General features: G+C 38.7%; 2 protein-coding genes across 2 annotated transcripts in view; one reads left to right on the forward strand and one right to left on the reverse strand.

Moving 5' to 3' along the window:
* The window catches only part of CDC73 (cell division cycle 73), a 34,956-nt gene extending 15,450 nt beyond the window's left edge, over window positions 1-19,506 (reverse strand). Inside the window, exons 1-10 of the mRNA XM_053468778.1 lie at window positions 19,329-19,506; window positions 16,955-17,060; window positions 16,168-16,237; window positions 15,681-15,743; window positions 15,541-15,593; window positions 15,068-15,156; window positions 14,219-14,435; window positions 13,329-13,427; window positions 12,177-12,255; window positions 11,776-11,840 (exon numbers count right to left, since the gene is read on the reverse strand). Coding sequence (XP_053324753.1) covers window positions 11,776-11,840; window positions 12,177-12,255; window positions 13,329-13,427; window positions 14,219-14,435; window positions 15,068-15,156; window positions 15,541-15,593; window positions 15,681-15,743; window positions 16,168-16,237; window positions 16,955-17,060; window positions 19,329-19,459 — 972 coding nt within the window. The 5' untranslated portion in view covers window positions 19,460-19,506. The remainder of the gene's footprint in view (window positions 1-11,775; window positions 11,841-12,176; window positions 12,256-13,328; window positions 13,428-14,218; window positions 14,436-15,067; window positions 15,157-15,540; window positions 15,594-15,680; window positions 15,744-16,167; window positions 16,238-16,954; window positions 17,061-19,328) is intronic.
* On the forward strand, window positions 4,580-6,572 carry LOC128499839 (beta-1,3-galactosyltransferase 2). Its single transcript, XM_053468779.1, has one exon. It carries the CDS (start codon window positions 4,688-4,690, stop codon window positions 5,951-5,953), a length of 1,266 nt encoding a protein of 421 aa, XP_053324754.1. The 5' UTR covers window positions 4,580-4,687; the 3' UTR covers window positions 5,954-6,572.
* Window positions 19,507-21,421: the final 1,915 nt, after the last annotated feature.

Here is a 21,421-nt window from a genome sequence, read left to right on the forward strand (position 1 = left end):
GCAGTCAGCTGGGTGGTATTGGTAGGAAAGAAGAAGAGGAGGGAGACCAATAGATTAAATATCACAGAGGTCGACAGGAGAACCAGCACAAATACTCCTCAAAGGTCAAAAGGACATAAAATACCAGACAAGGTGCATTGTGCCAATCACATCATCTCAACCAGTAAAAGATCAGACATGCTATCAGAACAGTTGAAATGGATAAAATAGTGAACATTAAACTTCAGCACTATCCATCTCGCTGGCCCCACAACAAATAAACTTATATTGGAATGGCTACATCCTGGAGTACCAAGGTCACAAAGTATCTATAATAAAAAATATACAAGAAACATACACAAAACAAAGACACACAGACAAGCAGCATAATACACAAGGCACCACACTTTCTAAGACAGTCTGTACAAACGGGTATATAATTTAGCTTTCTAAACCGAATCCTAATTATTCAGCTTATGAAGACGTTTTATACAAAATCTCCCTTGGTTTAAGATTTGTAAATGTGTTTCATTTTAGGCAGTTAGGTATTTATGGAACCTGCAGTTATTCTACAGCTAAATACTGTGCAGTAGCAAATTTATGATAGTATGCACCGTCTCCCACCTGCAAGCCCCCCCCTCCAAAGTAAGCTTTTGCCAATAAAAAGGAAATCAAAATGCATAACGAAAACCACACAAACCTATGTGATGGTGTTCACAGATTAACACAAGTAACATGTATAAGAAAGCGTGTGCGTGTGCGTCCATGTGCACCACGGGAGCAGCTTAATTTCCTGTTTTCAGGATCTGCACGATTATTCCACCCCATTAAGCTATCTCTCGGATTGTCAGGTCGTTGATTGGTTCAGGCAGCCCTTCTAATATTGGTTTGCAGAGCATGGAACATATTTAACATGTAAGGATCGTCAGATTCTGCCACAATTTCTGCTCTTCCCTGGTGAAGAGAACCGAAAGAGGTCACATTTGCGCCAAAAGTTTAGCTAAGCACTCACATGTATGCGACGCGGTCACACAATTATTCAATGTGCCGGAAGAAAAATAGGAAATATGGAGCAAAATACTTTAATGAATGGATGCAGCAGCTTTTCATAAGCTTTCTAAGAAGGGAAACACTGACTCTAGTGGTTGCCTGAATATTACCATTAAAAAAAAAAAAATCTAAGGCAGGCATTGTGTATCACAAATTCATTTACTGAGAAGAAAAAAAGAATTTCACCCCACAGTAAAATAAACGCTAGCTTTATTTCTACTGTGTCAGAAATATTGCACACAATATACAGAATCTTCCAAAAGAACAGCGAGCCAAGAAAAATTCTGTAAAAATGTATCCTGACCATGCATTCATAGATCAGTGATTGTTCCCATACAAACGAATCCAAAAACAGGTCACAACAGGCACATTTAAAATAAGCCTTTGGGGGATTTAAGCATCCCGACTGTCCTATTGACGATTATCATAAGTAGAACGAAGCGGGCTGGCTCGCTGCTTCCCCACCAGAAGAAATGAATGCAAACGCATCATGTGATTGTCAAGCAGGCTGTGACGTTAAATTCCGCTCTTTCGGAAGACAGCATCTGTCAAAGCCCACATTTAAACCACTGCCTCGGAGAGAGAGAGAGGCAGATGAGGTTCTAGGAGACCACCGGCCGGCCCCCTTGAAAAACCCTCTTATTCAAGCTGCCTAGCAACAAGAGTAGAACAAGAGAGTAAATCCTCTGTACTATTATTTTATTCATCGGGACTACTATGTTCTTGTGCTGCTTTTTCCCATCGCTGCTGAGATCTGCCAGCGCTGGCGTGGAGACAGACGGCTGTTCCCTGCATTAGGGACAAAAGGCAAGGTCTGAGGAAGCTTTTAATACGGGGAGAGCCACCAGGAGACCATCTGGGTCCACAGGGAGACAAACATTGGAGATCATTTCCATTCCAAGTCAGGGGAATATACGACATGCCTATGAATGGGAGAGGGAACGGCGCGAGCCGCACGCAGACGGACAGGAGGCAGAAGAGCACACGGAGGGGAGATTTTTAAAAGGGAGCACGCATGTTCACTTAAATTGTTTTTGGCCAAGTGATGATGTGCCCAAACTATTCTTTTTAGGTGTATCCCTACGAGCACCATGAATTTACACAGTAAAAACAGGTATGTTCAAATCTTGACTATTGATTCTTTTACATAAAAAAAATAAATAAAAACATTTTGTTTGTTAAAAACCTCTCCTAAATTATTTGGAGGAAAAAAACTGTACATTTAAAGGGCTGTTCACTGGATAATATATTAAAAGCCAACCGCAATATGTACTTACATAGGAATCAATGCAGATATGAGATTGGGGGGGGGTGGGGTGGAATCAACCTGGGTGAAAATAAATCCCTTTACAAACTAGGTCATATTTAATCCATTATCTGAAGTAATCAAATCTCCACTGAAACTAGCAAGCCGGTGAGATCAGTGAATCATTCGAATAGGTTAGATCCAAATTAGACCAGAAAGGAGGAGGAATTGAAAAGTGGTTTAGCGTAATTAGAAAATAAATTAAAAAGCAAATAAGGGTGCATGTCATATGAAAACTGCACAAGATAGCAAATCGCCATTATATAGCTTAACAGTAAAACAGAACACTGCTTTTCCATAGAAATGTTATTACGACGCTGCAGAGTATTAAAATCCATCAGAATTCTGTATTCTACAAATGAGAATACGATAGTAAATCATGCAAGTGCTCCCAATACAAAGGAGCATTCACTTTGCCCTGAGCTATCGTGTAATGAAAATAGGTTTACAGTACATGAATCCATGGGGTAGACGAGAGCACAGATTAAAAAGGTCAAGATTGCACGCACACACGAGAAAAATGTATATTTCATGCTATACAACATTAAAAACACAAAACGCAAGCAAATTGGGTATAGACATAAACACAGCCCAAAGTGCAAGAAGATTAAACAAAAAAAAAAACACTTTGTAAATAAGCAATATACAGATATTAACCCTGAATGCTAGATTAACACATTTTGTTACAGAGGCCTACACAGTAAAGGCACTTTAAAGACCTTTCATACAATCTTACTTTTTTTTTACCCAAATGCCACAAAGTACATCAATTCTTTAGAACAAGTTACTAAGCAGAACTGATTAAAAGTAACAGAATAAAACCCGACAACAGGGAACCGGCTTCAACCAAAAATAATGCACTGGATCTGAACTCGCACCCTTAAAGCGGCATAAACTAAAAACCAGGAGTAACTTTTCTGCTGCCTTTGAGATTATGCAATTTTACTGCTCAGATTGCCCAATGTATGGGAAAACCCAGATTTCTCATCTCGGCAAAAAAGTGGGGTTTTTTTTTTTTTTTTTTTAAACAAAAGAAAATAAAAATTGTACAGTACCACAATAAACTTAAAAGTCCTTAAAAAGCACACACCCTCCCAACAATAATACAGGGACAAATTATTAACTTTATTCTAGCTTGTGAAACAAAAAACACTATCCAAAGTCGTTTTTGTTTTGTTAAACCAAAGTTTTGCACCACAGAAAAGTAAAGGATAGCGGGTAAGCACTGATAAAAATAGAAAATAAGCAATTCAAAGCAATGCGCAAATAGTATCACTCCCAGCACAATGGGCCTATTAAAAAGAAATGCATTTCCACAGCCATGAAACTACAAATAGAGACTATCCACTGCAGAAAGGGCATCTTCAAATACAATCTATTTTTCTACCGATAATGCCTTTAATTGATATATAATTACAGCATCGTTGTTAAAATGTGTTTGCATCATGTAAAACAGACATTTTTTTAAGATATAATAAATTATATATATATATATTATATATATATATATATTTATTATGCAGCATTAGTGCCCTCTTGAGGAAAGCAGTAATAACAGGCATCAGATATGGCAAGGCAGTTCAACCAAGTGAAATGCTTTATCAAGCATTAAAATATTTCAACATTTTGCAGTTAAACAGGACAAGGAGATCAATTTACAGCACTAATCTTTTAAATGAACGCTGCTACAGGCATTCGTTTGGGCATCGAGTGTTAAATTCCTTTAAATTTCACATTTAACATGGGAGTTACTGAACCCTGAAAATTAGTTTTGACAATTGCATCTTCTCATTGACTTTTCGAACATAGCGGCTGCGAGTGAAAACATGCCAAGCAGTGTACTGTGACTAACACAATGCGGCCCCAATCAGCCTTCCCGAAGCCTCCTAATCTCAGAGCATGACAGTCCCTGCAAACAACCGGCTGTTTAAAAGGATCACAGCTGGTTACCAAACCATACCTGAAGCACCCAAGCCCTAAAGCATCAAAACGTAAATCAGGCATCAATATCACAAGGCAGACATTAAGAGGAGCAAGGGCGGGAAACAGCTCCATCCAGAAACGGCTCTATAGAATTTCAGTAAGGCTGGCTATAACGTCGTAATATGGACATTTCAAACATGAATTTAATCCAGCAAACATACGATTCATTAGATCCTGCAGATGGAATGGGGTTAAAATGATGATCAATTAACATTGTCTTGTTTTACTCCGCAGATCTTTACTTAGGAAGCCACTCAAGAATTGAGGAATGATGACCAAGGAATAGCAGTTGCTATTTAAGTGTCTGTCTGCGGAATAAAGCCAGCATTTTTGAGCAGATGTAGTTCACTACATCTGGTTGCCAACAGTATGCTTCAGTGGAGGAGACGCCACTGCTTCTTTGCCAAGATGAGCTGGAATAGCAAGAGGTCCCTGTTCCGCACCCATCTCACTGGCCTTTTATCCCTGGTGTTTCTTTTTGCAATGTTTTTATTTTTCAACCACCACAACTCATTTGCTGGGAGAATTGGACTGAAAGAGAACCCAGTTACTCATACAACACGTGGATTTAAAGCCACCAAAAGTGAAACCAACAGCTCATTAAGGAACATCTGGAAAGATGCGGTCCCTCAAACACTGAAGCCCCACACAGCGTCCAACGTAAGCAACATGGAGCTGCTACAGCAAGGGGTAACAGGACTGGAGAACACGCTGAGCACCAACGGAAGCATTTACAGTGAAAATGGTGTCGGCCGTGAAAATGTGTACCATTATAAGTACGTGATTAACGAACCAGACAAGTGTCAAGGCAAAAATCCATTTCTGGTATTGCTGATAGCTGCAGAACCGAGGCAAACGGAAGCTAGACAAGCTATAAGACAAACGTGGGGAAATGAAAGCCTTGCACCAGGAATACAAATTCTAAGACTCTTCCTGCTGGGCTTAAACGCAAAGCTAAATGGATTAATGGAGCAGGCCATTATGGAAGAAAGTCGCCAATACCACGACATCATTCAGCAGGAATATTTAGACACTTACTACAACCTGACCATTAAAACCTTAATGGGCATGAACTGGGTAGCCACATATTGTCCACATGTCCAATACGTCATGAAAACAGACAGCGATATGTTTGTCAACACTGAATACTTGATAAACAAGCTACTCAAACCAGAACTTCCACCAAAAACAAAGTTTTTCACCGGGTATCTAATGAGAGGTTACGCACCCAATCGCAACAAAGACAGTAAGTGGTACATGCCACCAGAGTTATACCCGAGTGAGCGCTACCCTGTATTTTGTTCTGGGACTGGTTATGTGTTCTCTGGAGACTTGGCAGAGAAGATATTTAAGGTCTCCTTAAGTATCAGGAGGTTGCACCTAGAAGATGTTTATGTGGGTATTTGTCTAGCCAAGTTGCGTATTGACCCAGCACCCCCACCCAATGAGTTTGTATTCAACCACTGGAGAGTTTCTTACTCTAGCTGTAAATACAGCCATCTCATTACCTCTCACCAGTTCCAGCCAGGAGAACTGATTAAATACTGGAACCATTTGCAACAGAACAAGCACAACGCCTGCGCCAATGCAGCCAAGGAAAAAGCTAGCAAGTACCGGCATCGCAAAATGCACTAGAAGTGAGAAAAACCATACAAAAAAAAAAATCTATATAATATTTAACATTGTGTGCGATTTAAGACAAACATGAGAGCATGTGCAGTGGAGTAAAAAGCTTATTTGGACTGTAAGTATTTTCACAAAATAGGGGTGAAAAAAAACAACTATTTTTTTATTTTCCAGAATTATATAACTCTATAGAAATTAATGTTGTGTGTTTAATATGTGCAATAAGAAGCATGCACAATTTGGTGATACACCTGCTATATTTTATGTGCCAATAAAGTGCGACTGGTCAAGTTTTCCACATAGAAACAAAAATGTATCACAATATTTAGAAATATGGCTAACACAAAAAATAAAACCGTTTTGAGTTATGCCTTGTGTAGAAAAGCCATATTTTAATTTGTCAAATGTCTACACAAATTAGTATCAAGTAACCGATGTTCAAGTGGAGAATTTTTTACAGAAAAATTACCAAACGTGTGCACAATAAACCTAAAGAAGGAACTAAAAACTGTTTGCATTCAGGAAAGATTCCATTACAATCTATTTCTATGCGATTCTGTTTTGTTTCTAAAGAACCGAAGGACAATCAGCTCTCTAAAGACGCTATGGAAGTATCCATAATGACAAATTGAGAAGAAAAAAAAGTTTCGTTCAAAAGTATTCATTAAGAATACAAAACAAAACAATATTGGGCTAGTTCTAAGCCTTTATATTAAGCCAACCTTTTTAAGAAAGTTAATTATTTTTAACTATACTTTGTGACTAGAATGTGGGTTTTCTGTTCTACTAATAAACAAAATTAAATTATTATGCATCATATTTATCAGCGTTCTCACAAAATACAAAGTGTTAAATTTGACATTTAGCAAACAGCTTGCCGGATGCATGTTTTGTATACGTGGTTTGATGGGTGACTGGAAGACTAAGCGACCAAACCATTCCACTAAGCCATTTTGAATAATAGAACTTCATTTATACAACCGAACACAAACATGATTAGGAAAGTTTAGTCACGCAGCCCGTTAGGATCCTAGAAACGGACAACTGGATTCATATCCAGAGAATCGGACAGCTGGAAGCTACACGTGCAAAGCGAACGCAGGAGTTATCGATAAAAAGCAAAAAGTAACGAGTCTGAGCAAATGAAGAGGTCCCAATCAGCACAATATAAACACAACATAAGACAACATAATTACAGAGCTACCTGAACCATGCCAGACGCCAACAATGAACCAGATTCTACTTTATCAGTCTACAAAGGCAAAGTAATAGTGCCATTTATAACATCATGGAGCTACAATGTCTAAAAATATATATAATTATATATATAATTATATATTACACCCACATATAATATATACATACACTGTAGTTTGTCAGTAAAGGCAAGTACAGTTTGGCAAAGTAGTAAATTAAAAGTTTGAACCCCTTAATGACAAAGCCTGTACATGTACGAGCTCAAAATGCATCGTTTTCAATGGGTTTAGGGACCGCCCACTGTCCTAAAGGGGTTAAAAGCATGTGGAAATCTAATATTTTAGACAGAAATGGAAAGGGTATTAGAAGCCCTTACCCAGCCCTTGCGCCACGACGTGGACAGTCATTTTGTTCTAAGCAATTAAACAGCGACGTTATCATAGATAAAGAAACGGGTGTTTGAAAATTTGTCGGTTCTGTGGTCGGTACGGCTGTAACAAAATGATGTATTTGGATGGTTGTCCTATCAAAGGATGTTAATATTTGGAAAACAAATCCCATCGTCATCTATGCAAGCCGAGTCATTTGCATTCTCTTACAGACCCCAACCAAATGCAACAACCAGACTTAGACAACAGAACGCATGCAGGCTGGCAGAAGCAGACAATATGAAAAGAGACTCAATCCTAGGAGATCATTCCTGGCTTAGACGGGCGCTCTAACTCTATTTTTATTTCTTTAGTGCATGGGCTCCAAGGCATTAAAACAGCATCCACACCGTCATTCTTTAGTGAATAGAGTTAGAAAATAAAACTTCTCATTTAACGCCTTCCCCACTGCCTCTACTGAAATCAGGGAGCATATCTCAGAATGCTTCTCGCACGTGCTCAGTAGAACACCCATTCTAGCCAGGGGAAATCCACCAATCACACACATGCTATCAGAACAGTGATGTTTTGCCAGCATACAAGCAATTGGCTGCTGTGTTCAACAAAATTAAATACATTTTTGGGTAGCTTTTGCAGCGAAAGGGGGAATTAATGGAGCCTCTTAAAAACCGGCGGCATTAAACAATAAATTGGATTGAGAAAAGATCAGAAAAGCGACGGATTCAGAGTAGAGTTGCCAGACTTTAAACTATTTAGCGTTTCTCCCAGCGCGTGATGCTAAACCAGAGACAGACTATAAACTCGCGAACAATGTTTATAATAAATAACGGTCACAAGTCTCCTACAATTATATTATCGCAAGATACAACAGAAAAGAGAAGTATGGCTTCAATAAAAAGCAGGAAGCACGGAAAGGAGATGCCTGCTTCTCTGCTCAAAACACCATTAATTCTATATGAGTTGGCTATGGGTTAATCAGTATGTATACAGAGTAAGCCATATTCAGGGAAATGGCTTTAGATTTAGGATTAGGTGTTGGTTTCATGCATTGTGTATTTCTCTGCTCCAGCAGCCTGCCAGCAAATTTCATTGTCCATAGGTATCCGATTATTTGGTTCAGAGAAAATGTAAAAGGTAACTGCATCAAAAAAATGAAAATAAGCAGATGAATGCACAAAATTACCATGGAAACTGTTCTTAGAGCTAGCTGCAAAGTATTTAAATAGTGCGATCTGAAGACTCATCTCGTTTTGAATGCTACTAAGGCTTTGTTTTGCTACGCGATTCAAATGCCCCGATTCTTAGGGAAGAATTTAAAACCACACATTAATACATTTACTGAGTTAGGTGTTGGCAGGACATCGACTAAAATCACACCAGATTAAACGCTCTGTATTTTATTTTATCAATAGGACTGTGCTTAATGGTACATTACCAGCGTCAGACTCAACTTAGCTTAATGTCTTTGTAAGGTACAGAAGACTGCGGTAATAGACTGATAATTCCATAGATGAAATCCCATACTTACAGCATGCATCCCACTGCGTAGACCAACTAGGGCATAATAGACTTGGAAAATCCTCTATTGTATCGTTCCCACACACCATAGAACTATTATGTCTCATATTGAAAGAAAATACCAATAACTGGCAATTATGTTTTTATTAAAAGCAAATATTTTCTGCATTATTTTCTACTGCTTTTTCCTGCAGTTACTATGTGCCATTACCTTCTATTACAATATAGCACAAGGCACTATGATTTATCATGCTATTTAAAAATTGAGAAAAAAAAAAAATCACTTCCGTTATTGCATTTCATCTTATCTAAGAAATGTATAGAAAACACAAAGGTTTGAATGTACAAGACAAAAAAATCTGTTACTAAACCAACTAAGTTACTCAATTAGATATAGCTGTGTAACCTAACCTGCAAATAGAGCAGACAGCATGAATACCACAAACTGATGATCACCAACTCATGTATGAGAATAATTAAATACAGGGATTTAACAAGTACAGAACGGAAGTTTTATTAAAAAATAAATAAAAAGAAAGAAAAATGCTAGGTCATAATATAACACTAGAGGGTCAGAGGCTGAGATGTAACAGAAGATTTACCTTACATAAGGTAGATAAGTGGAGAAACATAGAAACATAGAAACATAGACACACACCTATAAATAAAATAAATCACACTGCTATAAACTGTATACTTATAGAATGTCATTTTTGTTTTGGATGTACTGAATTATGCTTGCTAAAGACTGTAAATAGCCAGGAAAACAAATAATAGATTTGAATCACACCACAAATAAGCAGACTTGAGCCAAGAAGTATGGAGAGAAAAAAAAAAAAGCGCAGACACAAAACTTGGGAAGGATTACACATCAACCTCATTTTACAGAGGCAGCAAGAAAGACGCCAAGCAGAAGACTGGAACGAAATGCAGAGTTCAACTTCTGATTGACTGGGGCTATCATAACCGACTTCACTGCTCCTCCGCACAAAAGCATTCGATCCCGGGTTCACGATAGCAGCAGATAGGCAGATGTGTATCATGTCTCCCACAGGGTGGAGGGGGTAGCGTATGAGCGTGTAAATGTACAGTGCCTGAGACAGAATGTCTACTTTATTGCAGTGCCAGATTGTGTGTGTGTGTGTGTGTGTGTGTGCGCATTGTGTTAGTGTTATGTTAGCCAGTGCGTGTGTGCATGTGCATGCTGTTGGATAGTGTGTGCATAAGAGTGTGGTGTTAGCATGTATGGTGCTGTGTATGCTACAGTATAGCATTAGAGAGTATATTAGCATATAGTGTGTATTGTATGGTTTTAGCATGTGTACACATGAACATAGAATGTGTCAGTAAGTTTTTAGTGTTTGTAAGCATAAGCGTGTGTCTTCTACTGCATGGTGTTACAGTGTGTAAGTGTATGGTAAGGTTTACCAAACCACAGGCAGCAGGACAACTATAAATCATCACTTCCTGGCCCCCGGCAAGCAGCCTTCCCGATTGGCTACAGGGGGTGCCGTAGGTGCACGGCATCCAGGCACCTGTGATGTGTGAAGCCATGGTGGTAGAGGCAGCTTGCACACAGTCTCCATGAGCAGTGCATGCATGTATGTATATACTAATCGAAGAGGATTACTTATTTTTAGCACTAACGTTTGACTGCACAGTATATGAGAGAGTTAACAAGTCCAGGTAAATGCTGAAATTTTATTACCACAAAACCTTGAAATAAATTACTCTTTGACAGGTACAATAACACACAGAAAAGGACCAGTGGGTGATATACAAAAATAAAATTATGATTGGGGGGAAGAAAAAAAAAAAAAAAAAATAAAAATCCCTGCTCTACAACACAAAATGTTCTACAAATCAATTCAATTTGTTTTATGAAAACTTTATATAACATGCAAGTCGAGAGGAGATTTTATAATTCTTAAAAAGGTAACCTCAAAAGCAAGGCAGGCATGAGCAGTAAATACATTTGGCCAATGATAACATTTGCATGCTTTTCTCTGCTATGAATAGGCTTAACAAAAACCAACATTATTCACTGAATTAATCAACATTCACGCAGAAAACTGGAAGAATACTGCCATCTAACTGCCATGAGAAGAAGTGCATTTTAACACAAGAGCATGTTGAGTTCTTCATTTAGGCGCGCATTATATGCATTGCCAGTTCAACCTTTTTTATCTATTTAAAGATCAGATCTATGGCCAGGTTTTAAGGAGGAGACGGCATTTACACTGTCTGTACCAAGTTAAAACTGGAGAGTAGCTTGCAGAAAAACTCAGTTGCTCTTGCGATAGTATCTTATTTTTGCAGAGCCTTCACATTTCTATTATAACTAAGGCTGCAACTAATCGATAAAATCTGTGCAGAGTGGCATATAGGGGTTATAAGGCATATTTGGGGGGGGCAGTGGCATATAGGGGTATAAGGCATATAGAAGGGTATAAAGCATATAGAGGGTATAAGGCATATCTGTGAGGCAAGTGTGGCAAGCCTTGGCTCAAACGTGCATAACGGGGCAGGGGCAGGTTGGGAAATAATACATTTTTCTCAGTTTTTTTATTCTGCATTTGTTTTTAACATCCAGTTTGTTCATTAAATTATTCTAAATAAATGAAAAATTTACATTTATTTTTTATCCAATTGATTAATCGAATCGGCCAACTAATCAATGAAAATAGTTAGTTGCAGCCCTAATAACAAGCCAGCAGTCAAACTTACAGTTACAGACTTCAGCGTCATGCCGTGGTACGTTCCCATAGTATCGATTTTGAAGCCTTCCGTTTCTAGAAAGAAAAGTGAAACATGCTATAGGTTACCACTGAAAAGCAAGACCTTTCGTATAAAAAGTCAATTGGTCTTTTAAAGATAACTGGTAGGCGCTGTTATTTTCATTTTACGCGTTACATTTTTTTGTCTAGACTTGCTTATTGTAATCTTGGCAACACTTAAATAGGAGAGACTACTTGTGGTTGGATGAAACATGCAACTCCACAAACACCTAGGTGAGTGAACACAACTCAACAACTTTGCAAAGAAGTCACAAGGAGTCAACATTTGTGGACCATTCTACCAAAAGTCACAAAACCGTAAGTGATATAAAGCAAACGTATCTTACATACCTTCTTTGCCTTTGAATCTTTCCTGATCGTACCTATTGTAGGCTGCTGGAACAGGTTGCTTGGTCCTTAATGTTGGATCCTGCAATGTACAAAATATATCAGCCTGCTACAAGAAGAGATTGTGCGTGCGTGTGTGTGTAAGATATGCATAAATAGTACAAACGTAATTATCAGCTCATGTATAACATTTAAAAACATGGATTTAACAAAGTACAGCAGGGAAGTTTATTTCAAAGGAGAAGAATTGTTAGAACATTACATAATTAGAGGTCATATTATAAAACTAGAGGGTCAGGGGGCTAAAATGTTTTAGCATAGTCTAAATGGCTGGATTTATATTATATAAAACAGACTGCTATAAACTGCATCAAGTAAATGCCCGGGAAAACATTTTATATTAGCAGTTGCCTCACTCAAAACAAATTATAGGAACATCATCTGTGAAGTATAAGGCAGCAGCTAGTACAAAATGTTCTCCTGGGTATATACAGACTTGAGTTTGCAGGAGCATACAAAAGGAGGCCAACAAGGATTATAGTGTAGTTTTAATGCCAGAGGCTATACTATTTTATAGAATTATTCGGGGTACACTGTAGCTTGTCTGTTGGATTTGAACACATGGGCCAGCTTTCGCGCCCACATGCACCAACGAGCCTTGGCAGTCCACGACCCTCTCGCCGGTTCACCGTTGTTCCTTGGATAGGTACTGACCACTGTGGACTGGTAACACCCGGCAGCTTTGGAGATGCCATCACAATTTGGCCCTTGTCAAAATCACTCAGATCTTTGCCCATTGTTACTGCTTCTAACAAATCAACTGTGTGGACGAAATTAACACTTGCTGCCCAATATATCCCACCCACTGACAGATGCCATGATAAGATTATCAGTGTTATTCACGTCACCTGCCAGTGGTCATAATGTTATGGCTGATCGGTGTGTTATATACCCATATTCCCCAGTCTCCTTCAGGTAGAGCGTAGGCATAATTAACTCTTTGCTGAGCTCCCCTTTGTGTCTAACGTGCTAGATTACTAGGGGTATGAAAGGGTGCCACAGGAGGGAGTGAACCTGTATAGCACAACCCCGCTAAATTAAAGCAGTAGATTGTATTGGAGTAAATACACACACCACCCCTCCAACGCAACTTACTGTTGGTGCTGTGGTCTGAGTAGGTCTTTGTTCAGGGGCACGGCCCTCTTCTCTTGCTTTTACCGACTGGAGGGTAGCAAAAATATTTTTTGCGAAGTCCTTTAATAAGGAGAAGGTAAAAAAAGTTCAGTTTCAAAGAGAACTATGTTCAACTACAAACATAAAACAAGAATTACATGCTGCAGATATCAGAAAATAAAAAACTGCTTGAGGATCATTCGTTTTACAAGAAAATAGAGCAAGCTCCTTACCATATATACATGACAACAGTTATTCAGAGTAATAAATTACATTGTTTTAAAATTAGTAAATTAAAACAATTCTGTTAAAAAAAAAGCATACAAAATATATGCATACGTCTCCTAACAAGTAACAGCAAAATAGATCCGCAACCATTACTGAAAACACTCACTTTCTATACTATTTTATAAAGTTTACGATCGTAACTTTCACTTTCTCCTGAGATCCAACTCGTAACCCCTTCCTGGAGCGTTGATTTTCCGCTTCAAGGGGTTGTCTGTACGTACCATTCTGAGCAGAAACTGCCCTACTAAAGGAAGGGGCCATTCTACCAGCTATATTCACTAAAATACTTCGATTGCTTTCTAAAACGTTACTATCCTCTAACTTGTTTTATTTTATTTCATTTTCATCTCCCTGCTTGAGAGTTTGAAAACCATAAAGAAGCACATATTGTGAAGTATATTTTATTTTTAGATGGGCGCCACTTTTCCTTTAATTCACTTCTATTTGGGCCAACTTGTGGAGTTGGACCTTTAGTTGGCAGCACTCACTTTTACTAGTGTGGGGGATACACAGCGACTTCACAATATTGTATAAATTAACTCTTAGCGCTTATTAGCAGCCGTTTTGTTTAGTAAAACACTCACTTTGCCTGTACTCTGTAGAATAGTCGTTCTGGTCCTCCATACTCTTTCCCTGCTAACAATGCTCCTGGTAACATCTACTTCAGCATCCACAAAGCTCCTCTGTTTTAGGGCGGTTATGTCATCATCCAGATCGGTTTTAATGGTGCCCCTTTTCTTTGCCATGATTTTTGCCTTGATTGCAGCAATTTTTTCAACAGACATTGCCTCCGACAGAGATCTGTAAAACACATTAAATTCTTGCCATTAGGATGAACAAACTATTTACACAAACAGTCTCTTCTAGAGGGTTCAAGTATACAAATCAACACTTATGACTACAGGAAAATAAGGCACTAATATTAAAGCCCAGGGATCTCTATACATAGTAAAATGGCTCATTCTACATACATTTGTAGAATGATTTTTGTTGCCATGGTATTACTTCATATTGTGTAACTCACAGCAAGATGATGGTTATCTTATCAAGATTGGAACAAGGTTTGCATGTACTGGCACTATATTGATGGTAATTTTGAACTTAAACAGGCGCTGGTTTTCTGGTTTGATAAGTCACCAAAGCTGGTCATGGTTCAATAGATGGGTCTCCATCTTAATACACTTTCTAGTTAAGCTTTGTTTTGAGGTCTGTCAGTCCATTGTTTTTTCAAAATTTGAATGAAAACACATACAGACATTCTATGTCATGTACTTTTGGTCACAGAATATAAATAACACATTTATTGAAAGTTCAGAAAATGAACCAATGAATGAATTAACTAGTATTAATATGGCTCTCAGTGGGACTCCAGCCGATTCAGTTAATTCTGAAGAATAACGAATGCTTAACGCTTTAGAACTTTGTAATCTTACCGAATTTGCTCTGTCTGCACAATGCCTTCTTTATGACCTTCCAATCGAGCAGCCAAACGCTCCTTGTCAAGACGGACACGTTCCTCATCCTAAGAAAACATAACAGGTTATTAACCATTCTCAAAGCATACCTTAGTCTATGGATGGCCGACACTGCGGTTAAGGTATAAGGTATTCAATACACACAAATGTCCCTGGCCATTGAAAGGGTTAAACTTTTGAATTGAAAAAGCAACCCCAGAATAACTTAAATCAGACATAGCTGGTTTGGCAAAAATGATAAATAAAGGCAAAAAGATCAATGCCCTTGATCTTGATACCCTTGATACCACTCAAGCATGCAAGACTACTAGTAATCAAACATTACTCTTAATTGTAAGGCACTCCCCCAGTATTTTCCATACTTCCTGTTGTGCAAGCAAGTCCACGCTGGTAACATGAATAACATCAAGGAGCTTGATGTACAAACTCACCTCTACCCTTGGTTTCTTTGCCTCCGCAGAGTTTTCGTCTGAAGCTCGTTTAGCTACAAAAAGCCAAATCAGAAAATTCTGAAAAGCTGCTTAAAGCTAGATAAAAAAAATGTATAAGTGCATGACGATGATTTGCATACCTTGTGAGGACCTTTGAAGACCAATTTCCAGTGGTGCACTTCTGTCTATACTGGCAGATGTTGCTGCAAATTAAAAATAAAAATAAATCACAATCTCTTGCAATCTCTTGACAAGCTTAATGTTCACAGGCTCAACATATGGATACCTAAACGGTAGCTTTTATAAATTACAATTGCTACTATATTTTGTCTCCATCGACCACACTGCTATAACGGACCCCAGCTAAGCAGACCCTACACAGTCAAGAACAAGAAACGGCTACATATTTACTGAGGCACAGGCCATAGAATGAAAGACACTAAATATTAACGTAACCAGAAGTTTCAGAGTCTAAGCTGTAACATCGTTGGTGTAGAATTGAATCAGATGGGTACTATTTATCACTACGATTTGCATTTAGTGAGACTCAAATTAGAAAAGGAAAATGTATAGAACTACTGCAAAAACTTAAATTCAGATTTACACGTGGGCATGATCGCTACTTACATGTTTCCCCATTTAAGTATGCGAGAAGATCTTTTCTATCAGGTCTTCTGACCACAGGAATGTTTTCAGTCTTAAAAAAACAGACACTATTTACAAACAAAACTTAAGATTGGTAACTCTGCTGCATGAAATCCTACAAATACACATTCCGGGACACAAAAATCCTTCATCATAAACTTAGGTTCACAATCAAAAGAAAACGCTACGTTTGTAGATTAATAAATGAAACTATATATAGCTTGTGCTTTTTGCCAAGGAAGTGTTAACCGTTTTCAAAATAAGGGTCTGTCTTCTGAAAACTGTCAAAAGCTGTCAGAACAGGCAGTTAAATTGCTCGTCCTTAGGTTATCCGCTTACCTCTCTGCATCTTAGAAAAGCTTCCATTAAAAAAGATCTTTGTAAGAGTAAGCGGTGGGTTCCCGCCATATTTACACAACCGTTCAAAAGTTTCGGGACACTCGGGATTCCCAGAAAAACATTTTTTAGCTGTTACATAGTTGCAAAAGGGTTTTCTTATGACCAGTGAAACTTATTAACATAAACTTGGATCAGCCAACACAATGCATCATCGGAACACTAAAGAGCCACCGTGCACCTATGAAGATATTCAATATACTTTGTGTTATTTTAACGGACAACACATGACCCCAAACTTTTAAACGGCGGTGTATAACATAACGGATCCACTTTAAACACTAAGTACGCAAAAGCACTGGAAGCCATGTGAAAAACATTTAAAGTTATAGTTTTTGCTATGAGAGTTAATAATGACAAAAGACATACTTACTGCAGCACGTCGCACATACACAGGATGGGAAAGATGGACATTATTGAGAAGGAACAAGATAGAGTCCAATGTGTAGTATTCTCTGGGCTGTCCCTCTTTCCCCGTCCTATCATAAATAAAAAAACATATTTAAAAAAAGTTTATTTGGTGAATACGACAGAACCATACACCGAGATGCAGATCACACAAATAAATGAATTACACAGATTACTGTATATAGTAATGCATTACGGTTTTAATACAAGCAGAAACGACATGTTACCGTATTTCTTTTAACCAATGATGAAGTGGTGGCAACAGTTTGACCTACATATGCTTACTAAGCCTGCTATTCTGTTTCATCACTTCTGGAGCCGCGCCATCAGGTTTTAACACCTGTTGTTGCATCACAAGTCGCCATTACCTGTAGTATGATATTTTCACTTGTCTTAACCTTGCTATTATTGGTTAAAAAATAAATAGAAGTAACATAGCTATTACTGCACGTTTGATAGCATCGACCAATTTATTGTCGACTGATGGAGAAAACAAACATGGAAAACGTAGTATAATATAGTATAAAAGATTACATCATATATATTATATATAATGATATATATATCCTTCAAATGCATATACAATAAATAATTTAAATCTTTGCAGAGCATTTTATAGACCATATCTGGATTTTTCTGGAATATGTTTTAATACAAGTTTGTTCTTCCTTTCGTCCTAGACTACAAAAGCACGTGGATTATTACGCCCCTATAAGAACGGATCAATTTTTGAGACACGTCCGATGCACATGTTGACATACAAAATGTAATGCACAGCACCCCAACGTTCTACACCTATGGAATAGTAGGGACCATTAAGGGACTAGCCAGTTAAATGTCCACCTCTTGTCCAAACGATATTAGAAACGTAGAACCAAATGGCAGATGAGAACTATTTAACCAATCTACCCTGCCTATTATTTCTGTTCTAAATACTAAAACGTTAATCTTATATTCCGACAAACGGGATAGGCCTATGGCTGAACTCCCTCACAGTATTAACTTCTACCATATCTGCAGGGAGACTATTCCACTCAACTATCACCTTTTAAGTGACACAAACTTGATAAGGCATTTTAAAAAGGTCCATAGGAAAAGTCACTGAGGAAAAGAAAATAGGCACAGAGCACAAACATTACTTATACTAATGTGCCTTTTCTTAATATAAAGAAGGGATCAGTCCACAAAACCTTATGGGAAGGTCACTCTTTATGTCTAAGTTGGTAGTGGACAAAATGTACCTAGTGGTGTATATAAATAAACATACTATATATTATATATTATATACACGCACACACATTGATGAAAGGCAGTGTCTTGACCCATCTGTCAGAAGTATTGTGATTATTTGATTTATATCAAGCCACCATGTTCCACAGGGATGTGCAATGGATACAGTGAGAAGTGGCCTTGTCACCATAGCAACCAGTGGAAAGGGCCAACCAGCAAACACATTCCATTAAGGACTATGACACGAACATGTAAGAAATGACTTATGCAAAGTTTGAAAGATCAAATAATTATCAGAAGAACCAATCATCAAAAGCCAACAAACATTAGACGGGGGCCAACAAGATGGACACATTTTCCTTATAAAAGCTCATTATCCAACGTTCATAAAAAAAGCGCCAGAAAATAAAAGTTGCTCATATTTCAATTTCAAAAGGGTATATGGTTGGTAGCTTCTCACTTTAACCACCTAAACACGCGGTACATTCTTACAGGCAGAAGTCATCGTTTTACTGTCACCATATCCAACAATAAATGTTCATGATAATAAACCATAAATAAATCTTTGTATGAAAGAGCTGAAAATCTTCAGCGGTGGGAAGAACTTAGGTCTCAAACACACATATCCATTATTAGGAGGGGGTCCCGCAAACATCAGGGGACACATGTGATGCCACAAGCTCATGGAAATAAAGCCATACGGAAATGAACTGAGTATACGTTACGTGTAAACACTGTGTAAATACACACCAGTATCCGTAACAAGACAGTACGAGAAACACTGAAATAAGAGTTCAGAATATATATTTCTAGAAAAACATTCTTATCATCCCAGAAATAGCCACATATTATGCTTACTATAAAAGTAGCAAGTCCATCAGTCTAAAACAAGCGCCATGCCTTGCACAACAAAACATACACACAACTTTAAGGATAAAGTAAACATATTTAAGTACTATGGATAATTAATAAAGCGTTACTGTGTCCAGCTCGTTATAAAGGAACATACACAACTATAAATGCACAGTTGCACACTTTGCACATGTCTCTCTCTCCCCCAGTCCAGGAAGAACACAGACCCTCTGCGCCGCTTTACTTGCATAACTCACCCCCAAATAACATAATTTGTTTTGACATTCTTTGGCCACGAAAACTCCCCGAAGATAACTTCGTCCCCCTTTACGTTAATCTCCTTCTTCTGGGTGTTATACTGACGCAGAACACTCAACACGTCCGCCATCTTCTCCGCCTCCTCCCGACTGCTTGGGCCGCAGCTAGGACCCTACCAGGTGATTGCTCGGGCAAGCGCCTGTTCAGCTACAGCAAGGACCCGAGTATAAGAGCTGTTCCAGAGAATGCCTGTTTCAACCGCAGGAATTATCCTGGGCTGCCCACGAAACGCCTGCTGTGGCGAACGTTTCCGTGAGGGTTTACGCATGCTCTTACAGTTCTATAAAACCTAAACGACGTTCAACGTTCTTTATACATAAAGTTATCCAGTTACAAAAAATACGGTGCGCAATGTTAATGTGTCTTGGACTTTGTGCTATGAATATAGTCTTCTCATAGATTATATAAAGTCTCTCGTTCTTTCACTGACATCTATAAGTGCCCTCCTGGTCGTTTGTAATGGTGGACCATATGGTTTTAGTCAGTCTTTGGTGGCCCTATATATTCTGGGCAGTATACCAACAGTATGTTTAAATAGGTTGATTATGTGCAAAAGTAGCGATGTGAATTCGAGTTTCATGCTCATTTTGCATAGTAAATGTAGTCCTTAGTTGGAGTTAATACCTTGTTTTAGGCAAACATAGAAAACATTAGAGACTACGCTCGACTTTCCACTGAGACTACACTTACTAAAGTGACTAATGATCTACTCATTACTGAATCCAAGGGCCGCCGCTTTCTTCTAATCCGGCAGGACCTGTTGATGTCATTGAAAATGGACCTCTTTCCCTCTCTCTCCCCTTTCTCGCTTAGTCGGTGTACCCCAAGGCTTAGTTTTCGGACCCCTTCTGTTCTCATGTTACACCACCTTTCTAGGTAAACTAATTTCAAACTTTCAGAACCACCTGTATGCTGAGGATACTCAGATCTATCTTATCATTCCCTGATCTCTCCCTCCCTCTTAGATCATGTCACTAATTGCCTTACCTCTATATCTAACTGGATGTTGGCACAATTCCTAAAATTCAATCTCTCCAAAACAGACCTTCTGATTTCCCCCCTACAAGGCTAACTTTATTTCAGCAGTGGTGCAATCATTATCCCATCCCCACATGCTCTTGTTGTCACCCTTGACTGAGATCTTTCATAAAATTGCTCCCTACACCTTAAAAACATTGCCTCTGTTTGACTCATGACATCTCCCATCTTGATTACTATAACTATGTCTTAGCTGGTCTCCTTCATACCCGCCTTGCCCCTTTACAATGAATCATGAATGCAGCTGCCAGTCTTAACTGCCTTGTCCATTGCTCCATTTAGGACCTAGAAACCACAGAGCCCTGGTGCAAAAATTGCCCTGTGCCCCCCCCAACTTCACCAAGAAACATGTCCCACAGTGCCACTTTTGCATCCACACAGCTTGTGAGTACTACATTTGCATGCAAGTATCTTATCAGTGCCATCCTAACCCCCAAACAGCCTGCCTGTCCCACCTTTGCCACTAGCTTGTCAGTGCCTCCAAACAGCTTATATGTGCCATCTTTACCCCCCCCAAACAGCTATGTGCCATCATTACTGCCAATCAGCTTCTCTGTCCCTTCTTTGCTCCTTGCCCCCCAACATACTCTCTGGCACACATATGTAGACACACTAACACACATTTACACATGTAAGCACACATACACATGCTTACACATACATTTACAGTTTTTTACGATCACTTGGACAATTTTTCACTACTTTTAACAATTTTCCTAAACTCTTAACACAGCACAACATCTGGCTGTGTGGCTATACAATTAACACATTACTTGTTGCTTTGACACAAAATGCATATAGATAACGCAAATTTAAAATGTTTGAACTTCTTTTACACACAAGCATGGGCGTAGGAACCGGGGGGGACAGATCCCCCCCAGTAACTCATGCGGGGGGCACTGATAATGAAGAAATCCCCCCCAGGGCCGTAGGAACCCTCCCCCCAATAGAAACGCCGCAAATGCGGTCCGCGAGACCTCGAGGTGCGGCCCGC

Source organism: Spea bombifrons, chromosome 6 (genome assembly GCF_027358695.1).
Source record: "Spea bombifrons isolate aSpeBom1 chromosome 6, aSpeBom1.2.pri, whole genome shotgun sequence".
NCBI lineage: Eukaryota > Metazoa > Chordata > Amphibia > Anura > Pelobatidae > Spea > Spea bombifrons.

What these genes read in the sequence shown, in the direction of transcription:
- LOC128499839 (XM_053468779.1), top strand. Translation starts at nt 4,688, where the DNA reads ATGCTTCAGTGGAGGAGACGCCACTGCTTCTTTGCCAAGATGAGCTGG.